We start from the raw sequence: 8,260 nt of genomic DNA on the forward strand, positions 1-8,260 counted from the left end.
ACTGTTTCTCCACTTCTCTCTGACCCTTTTCCTTCTCTACTCTCTGGTTGGAGAAATTCCCCAAAGTTTGGTCCTTAGGTCCTTGTTGCTCTTCTCCATGTACATTCTCATGTTTCTAACTCTCACATCTGCACTTGGATCATACCTGTCCTTAACATTACTGTCAAGATTACTAAGGCTTGCCACTACAAGGACCTGATGAACATTTCCCTGTATAGATTCTGCTATTCCTTCAAATGTAGCTGATCAAGAATGAAACTAGATCACTCTTCTTCTTAGAACCTTCAATGGCTCCCCATTGACCTTCCGAGGGGAAGCTCCTCAAGGAGGTATACAAAGTCTTTCATATAAAAGTCCTTGTGTGGCTTCAGGGAACTCAAGTATATAGATAGATGATGGATAGATGGATAGATAGATAGATAGATAGATAGATAGATAGATAAGCATGTAAGTAATGACGATGTCATGCACAAGGTGAGATGAAAGCTCACAGAGGAGGAAAAAATGATCTGTCAGAAGTTAAGGGAGGACATAGGTCATTTATATCTAAGCAGAATGAAATGATGGAAGAGTTTGCTTCTTCTCCACCCTCATATGTCACTCTCTGGCTTAAACAGTATTTACTGAGCTTCTCTTGGTTTCTCTATTGCAGAGCTTTCCAACCTTACTGAGATGAACGGGTTGGAGAGGTCCATAGTACTGATGCTCTGAGTCCCTGGAGTGGCCAAGGCAGCCTAGTCACTTTGCCCCAGTGAGCCATAAAGTATTATCATTTCCTATATAAGCTTTTGTGTGAAAAATGGGAAGCATGCCTGAATGCAATGTGCATGTCCCTCAGAAAGCCTTGCTAGACCTCCACTCAATTTGGTTAGGTCCTCTCGTGCATTTTCCTATAGCAGTTGGGACTTGCCTCATCACAGATGCATCCTGCACCTGGTTGGTGTACATTCTTCACTAGGTTGTAGGTTTGCCTCTCTTGCTCACCATTGCGTCTCTAGTACACGGCTCTGTTCCTGGCACATGGGAAGGGCTCAATTGAATGTCAGTTAAAGGAAGTGGCCTGCTCATCCTTGATGAGCAAAATAGTCTGTGTTTCTGTGAATGATAAAGTTTTTCTCCTAAATATTTTGCTTGCCAAATTTTGGTTTCATTCTTGACTCTCTTCCGCATCTCATGTTTCTAAATGGTTGCTGGTTCAAAACAAATTGCTTCTTTGAAAATGGTTCTTATACCATTTCTTCTCTTACAGTTCCTCTGCAGACACCTAAATTTGGTCCCTCCTCACTACTGGCCTGGACTACTACAATCACCTCCTTGCTAGTCCCTTTGCCTCCAGCCTTACCTTCATTTTGCTAAAACAGATAAATGTTTGCTAAACATTTCCTAAAACTTCTTCCTCCAGGGTAATCTTTGTCATAGAGAACTTCTACCATATGGCCTTCATTTCCCATACGCTTTTTTTTCTACCACCTCTCTTCACAGCTCTCCCCTCCTAGGCACTAGTCTCACCAACCAGACCTTGGGCTCTCCTGTCCACTGTGTGTCCACACCATTCTTTCACCTGTAGGGCCCATGTTCTTCCTTTGAGTCTCAGAAGCCTTGTCTCCCAGCACACATCTGTACCTGTGAACTTCCCATCCTGGCAGTGCCCTCTTGCCCCATTACCTCAACTTTGCACTTACCACTTACCATTTCCCACTTTAGATTATTATCTCATGTTCATTCCTTCATCCACTTGACACACACTATTGAGGGTTTACTAAATACCATGCACTTAGAGCTGAGGATTCAGAGAATTAGACCCTATCCCTACCTTCAGGGAACTGAGATATAGAGATATATGAGCACAGGAGTTGTGCACTGCCATGCTCAAGGTGAGATGAAAGCTCACAGAGGAAGAAGAAATGATCTGTCTTAAGAAGTTAGGGAAGGAGATGGTTCATTTGTATTTAAGTAGCATGGAATGATGGAAAGAACAGAGATATGTGTTGGAATTCTGGCTTCACAATGTATTACTTCTTACTTTCTATGCCTCTATCTACCCATCTGTAAAATGGGAATAATATTATGTACCTTGAAGGATCATGGTAAGGTGTTAATGAGATCATGTTTGTGAAAAAGGTCAAGTACCAAGATAAGCCTGTGCAAGTGCTCAACAAAGGTTTTGACCATAGCCCTGGTCCTACCTTCCATTTTGTACCATGCCCTGTACATACTGTTATCCTGGTGAATATCTGTTATTTGGTTAATTTACATTTTCATGGATATGATGTCTGCCACATGAAGAAACAGGGCCACTGGGAACCAGGGTGTTTTAAGTATTCCAGATGGGATCTATTCCTCTTTCTGAGAACCATGAATTTGGCATTTGGAAATCTGACCTGGCAAAAGATACATGGGCAAGAGCTGTGCTTTCTCATCTTAGCAAGAAGACAAGGAGTCAGGGCCATCAAGCCAGGTGGCAAAGCAGCAACAGTGTCCCTGGACCTGCCACACCCCACTAATGAAGGCCAGGGCGTTCATGAGTCCAGCTCTTTGAAGTCACTCCATGAAGCTCTTACTTCATTGATGCACAGCATGGAAGAGGAGTCCTGAGTTAGCGAGAAGCCCAAGTAAAGTCTTTTATGAGGTGAGGGACTCTTCTGAGGAAACATAACAAAACCAAGGGGAAGGGCTTTTGACAATCACCAAATGAGTAAGAAAAAAAGGGTTGCCTTCCATGTCCACACCCACTGTGGAGGGGGTATAAATGCTCCTCAGGAGAAGGAGACCCACAGCTCTGTGGTTGTAGAACTTGAACTCTGTGTTCAGCCAGGTGCCTTGCTCCCTCCAGCACCATGCCTTACAACTGCTGCCTGCCCAACCTGAGCTGCCGCTCCACCTGCTCCTCCCGGCCCTGCGTGCCCCCCAGCTGCCATACCTGCACCCTGCCTGGGGCCTGCAACATCCCCGCCAACGTGGGCAACTGTGGCTGGTTCTGTGAGGGTTCCTTCAATGGCAGCGAGAAGGAGACCATGCAGTTCCTGAACGACCGCCTGGCCAGCTACCTGGAGAAGGTGCGTCAGCTGGAGCGGGAGAACGCGGAGCTGGAGAGCCGCATCCGGGAGTGGTGCCAGCAGCAGGTGCCTTTCGTGTGTCCCAGCTACCAGTCCTATTTCCGGACCATCGAGGAGCTCCAGCAGAAGGTGAGGGGGTGGGCACCCCACTGCCTCCAGCAGGAAGTTGTAGGGAGAGAATCTGAGATCTGATTAAGAAACAGTACAAATTCTCAGTTAAAGAGCCTGGCTTTTCCATTTTTCTTGAGTGCCCATTGTGTATGAGGCTCAGGACTGTTACGCCTGAATATTTGCATACTGCTAGTCTATGTGCAGGTAGCAGCACTTTGCATAAATAAGCTGTAATTAAAAGCTGCCTCCAAATGTTTCCATGCATTGCCAAGCTCCAGATTTATTACCCTGAGGTAAGAGAAAAGGACTGAGCCCCAGAAAGAAGCTGAGGAAGCAGAATCTTTTGTAAGAATTGGACAAATTTCTCTGTCTCCCATCTGGACTTTTGACTATTCTGACTTCTTGTTGTCGTTTCTTCTGGGTTCCTAATTTACCTGACCTGGATACCTCTGAACTTCTCTTGGTGTTCAGTGTCTAGTGAGGGCATAAAAATGGTTGACAAAAATCAGAAAGAGTAGAAACCACATAGGAGGAAATGGTACCAAGCCACCCAGGATGGCTAGGAAGGCATGGCTGCTTCCCTGACCCAGCCCCTCCAAAAGCCAGTTACATATTTATCTTCCTCCCTGGACTAGAAGTTTCTTGAGGGGAGCATTTACTCATTTTTTTGTATCTTCAGCTCCTAGAACCAGGCCAGATTTATGGTAGTTCTGTTTTGTTTTGTTTTTAGGGAGAAAGAGTGAGCATGTGTAGGCTAGCAGGGCTGGGGGGCGGTGGTGAGGCAGAGGGAGAGGGAGAGAGAGAATCTTAAGCAAGGTCCATGCTCAGTGCGGAGCTATGGTAGGGTTTTAAAAATAGATGTTATTATTATCAGCCTTTTAGTATTGCTTATTAGGAAAGAAAAAGATTATGTATTTCCTGATACTTTTGGTTGCACATTTCAGTATTCTTTTTATCCAAATTTGATTTTTCAAATATTTATTGAGTACATTTTGCATAGATAGCATTTAATAATCTCATATAAGATCCACTGTGATTTCTCATTCTGTTCCTTCCAGGTAAGAAAATTAGTAGGAATTGCTGTTGGTTAAAAGTAACCAAGCTCATTCCAGATCGTTTTGGGTTCTAGATCTTGTGTAACAAGTCAGAGAATGCCAGGCTGGTGGTGCAGATCGACAATGCCAAGTTGGCCTCAGATGACTTCAGGACCAAGTGAGTGGGCAAGTGGGGTGTCCTCTCTCTTCTTTCTTTCCCTTTAGTGTGTCCTCAACACTGACAAAACATTGAAAAAGCTTTTCCTTAGATTTTTCCCCCAGGATCCACAGAGTCACTGCTCAGTAGAGCTCAGAGATCTCTTCTCCAGATTCAGACCCCTCCTCCTCTACTGCTGCTTCTCTGTAAGATGAGATCCCCAAACTAGTGTAGAAGTCATGCCCCACTCCCACCCCCACCACCGTGCTCTGCTATGCACATAATGCAGTCAGGTGAATGTGAGAAGTTTATTAATTTTGGAAATCTCACAGTTTATGGACTTTTATTCTCTAAATCTACTGGTTCCTTATTTATCAAAAAATAATTACCAGAGCATTTTCCTCTAGGAATTACTGCTCAGTGTTAAAAATCTAAATGTAAGAGAAGGCTGTAGAGACTGCAAGCTCCAACTTCCAGTTATGTGACAAACCAAACCAAACCAGAGTCAGGGCCAGGCCCATTCCTGTCTGGTGGGTCCCTGATGCCCCTGTATCGCAGGTACGAGACAGAGGTGGGCTTGCGGCAGCTGGTGGAGTCGGACATCAATGGCCTGCGCAGGATCCTGGATGAGCTGACCCTGTGCAAGTCCGACCTGGAGGCCCAGGTGGAGTCCCTGAAGGAGGAGCTGCTGAGTCTCAAGCAGAACCATGAGCAGGTGAAGTTCCCCAAAGAACAACAGGCTCAAACTCGCCAAGGCCTGTTTCCAACTGCCATGGGCTGTGGGAGGGACTCAACTAACTGAGGAATCTGTCCTCTAAACAAAAAGGGATTTGTAGAGAATGAGCAATCTAAAGCCTGTGATATGAGATTAGGATGTTTCTGCCAGAGGTAGGAATGAGAGTAAAGGAAATTGGCAAGGCCTGTAATGAGGAAAGGCCAGCAACCAGGCAGTGCCCACAGCTTCTTCCACTCCCAGGTCAGAGCATACCAGGCTGTAGAGATCTTGTATCCCAATACGCCATTTAGCAACTGGAGAGGCCAGGACAGCCACCCAGCAGAGAGGGCTCAGCTGGAAACAAAATCAACTCTCTTCCTTCTCCTCCAGTGTTGCCTAGAGGAAATGTTGAGCAAAATGTTCACTGTCACTGTTTTGTCAGTTGACAAAGAAGACGGACATTTTGTGCAAACTTTAAATACCAAATGTAAATAGTGATAGTTAATATTAGTTAAGAGCTTACTGTGTGCCAAACGCTATGCTAAGTGCTTTGGAACTCCAAAGGTAGTTCTCATTTTACAGATGAAGAACTTGAGGTTTCTAGAAGCTTCTAGAAGCCATATAGTAAGTGGTAGAGATGGTTCTCAATTTAAGCCTGATGTTACCTAAGTCCAAGTATCAAGTTATGCTGGCTCTGTTAAGAGAATAGCAGGGAAGTGAACAGATACTTATTTCCTTCAGCAAAATCTAGGTTGATAGAATTGACAAGTCACCAGTTAGGTCTATTTCATCCCAGATGGTAGGTTCCGAAGTAAGCATACTTTATTTCCTCTTTAGCCAGACTCTAACCTTTTTATTAGCTGTGGTTAAGAATCAAACCTAAGAACCTCTGTGGTATATGAGCAAAAACACTGAACTAGGTGCTTGGGGCTCACAGTGTTCTATCACATTTCAGCATGGAGGCCAAATCGCTGCCTTAAATGAGGAGGAGTACTCCAGGGGTACTTTTCCACAGGGGTGGAAAGAGTTCATGGGTGTGAAAGCACTTTGCAAAGTGAAATACACAGGTTGGTCACTGATTATAGAACACAGTTATAAGAGGATCTGATGGAACAGAGCTTTGAAAGCTTAAGAATGATTACAAGCTGATCTGTGCTTTTATAAGAGAGCATCCGAACACTCTGTGATACTTCGCATCTTCCCCTTCCTCCCTCAGGAAGTCAACATCTTGCGCTGCCAGATTGGAGACCGCCTCAACGTGGAGGTGGATGCAGCCCCAACCGTGGACCTGAACCGTGTGCTCAACGAGACCAGGAGTCAGTATGAGGCCCTGGTGGAGACCAACCGCAGGGACGTGGAGGAATGGTTCACCACCCAGGTGGGCATCTCAGCACGTGGCCACTCAGGACCCTTGGCCCCTCGGGACCCTTGAGGCAAGGTCTGACCCTGTCTTCTCCCCTGTGCTATTTCAGACTGAGGAGCTGAACAAGCAGGTGGTGTCCAGCTCGGAGCAGCTGCAGTCCTGCCAGGCAGAGATCATCGAGCTGAGACGCACGGTCAACGCCTTGGAGATCGAGCTCCAGGCCCAGCACAACCTGGTGGGTGTTGTTCAGGGTAACGCCCATGATTTCCTGAACCCGTGAAGCCTGTGACTTCTCTGAAACCCCATGGAGAAGCCCTCTGGGGAGTGACTCTGTGATATTCTTTGTCTTCCCCACACAGAGGGACTCCCTGGAGAACACGCTGACAGAGACTGAGGCACGCTACAGCTCTCAGCTGAACCAGGTGCAGTGCATGATCACCAACGTGGAGTCCCAGCTTGCTGAGATCAGGTGTGACCTGGAGCGGCAGAACCAGGAGTACCAGGTGCTGCTGGATGTCAAGGCCCGGCTGGAGTGTGAGATCAACACATACCGGGGTCTGCTGGAGAGTGAGGACTGCAAGTGAGTGGGAAGCTAGTACTGTTCCCCTTGGGGGTGCATGAGGTTGCTGTGGGAATGAAAAGTCATCTCAATGGAAACAAATCAATAATTTCGAGCTTTTGGTCGGAGGTAGTCTGGGGAAGTGTTATATTCTTACACAAAGTACACTTAATATTTTCCTATCTGTTCAGTTCATTTTCCTCTAACTTGCACCAATGGTCTTCTGTCTGCAGGCTTCCCTGCAACCCATGTGCCACAACCAATGCATGTGACAAGCCCATAGGGCCTTGTGTCTCCAATCCTTGTGCCCAACGTGCTTGGTGTGGACCTTGCAACACCTTTGTGCGGTAGTGGCCCTGGTGCCAGGAGGAGGAGAAGGGTTCCAAAGTCACATCTCAACTCTACTTAATACAAGCATCTCCTAAGGTGACCACACTTTGGACAAAGGAAGAATTTCTACCAGTACCAGCTTCTAAGTGTCAACTCTGCCTTTCACTGAATTTCCTGGCTGGATCCTTTAGAATGCAAAGTCTACTTATCAGCTTCTTCTGTCTTCTGAGCACATAGAGAAATCTACAGCAGGATTGGGCAATATCTATTATCACAATTACACACTTGCATAACATGTTCTGCTTGAACAAATACTTATTTAAATGTGATTTCAAAATAATCACATGAAAGTGTAATGGAGCCAAAAGGCAGGCTATAAAACTGAACATAATTGGGAAAAAAAATCTTCCTTGTCACTCTTTTGGTCTTTAGAGATACAGTAAGGATCCCTTGTTAACTTCCTAATAAACTCTTATTCTTGCACAAATATCATTTGTCCTTCTTTGTTCATTCATCCCCAAACTGGATGTCTTGTATCAATAAAATGTAAGTGGTGTTCTTTTACCAGATGAAGGGATCATGTGACTTCCTTCAAAAGGAGTCTCCGTCAGACATCACCCACCTGTTGATGTGGATTTCTTGTGCGTGGGGAAGTTGGTAGTGAAACAAATGGCAAATCCACATGACAGTATCTACAAAAATTTTCTGTCTAGCTCTTCAGAGGGAATAGGCAAGAGAACTACAGAAATGGGACCTCATCAGGGGCAAATGAATCTTGAAAGTAAGGCCATACCTCTTGACAACATGAAAATACTGTAACCTAGCAAGAACTGGAAAAAACGCACTCAGCCAACAACTATCTTCCTCGACTTCTATCTTTGTATATTGGAGAGGTTTTCTTCACCATCCAAATCAAGTAATGATGTTTGTGCTTA

The 8,260-nt window shown here is 45.4% G+C and overlaps 1 protein-coding gene across 1 annotated transcript; it reads left to right on the top strand.

Moving 5' to 3' along the window:
- Positions 1-2,795: 2,795 nt before the first annotated feature.
- On the top strand, positions 2,796-7,812 carry LOC112655471 (keratin, type I cuticular Ha3-I). Its single transcript, XM_025440585.2, has 7 exons — positions 2,796-3,185; positions 4,297-4,379; positions 4,917-5,073; positions 6,290-6,451; positions 6,546-6,671; positions 6,796-7,016; positions 7,229-7,812. Exons 1-7 carry the CDS (start codon positions 2,838-2,840, stop codon positions 7,344-7,346), a joined length of 1,215 nt encoding a protein of 404 aa, XP_025296370.1. The 5' UTR covers positions 2,796-2,837; the 3' UTR covers positions 7,347-7,812.
- Positions 7,813-8,260: the final 448 nt, after the last annotated feature.

Source organism: Canis lupus, chromosome 9, assembly GCF_003254725.2.
Source record: "Canis lupus dingo isolate Sandy chromosome 9, ASM325472v2, whole genome shotgun sequence".
Lineage (NCBI taxonomy): Eukaryota > Metazoa > Chordata > Mammalia > Carnivora > Canidae > Canis > Canis lupus.

What these genes read in the sequence shown, in the direction of transcription:
- LOC112655471 (XM_025440585.2), top strand. Translation starts at nt 2,838, where the DNA reads ATGCCTTACAACTGCTGCCTGCCCAACCTGAGCTGCCGCTCCACCTGC. An exon ending in TCAAGCAGAACCATGAGCAG is followed by an intron (nt 5,074 to 6,289) that starts GTGAAGTTCCCC and finishes TTCCTCCCTCAG; the next exon opens with GAAGTCAACATCTTGCGCTG. An exon ending in CTGGAGAGTGAGGACTGCAA is followed by an intron (nt 7,017 to 7,228) that starts GTGAGTGGGAAG and finishes TTCTGTCTGCAG; the next exon opens with GCTTCCCTGCAACCCATGTG.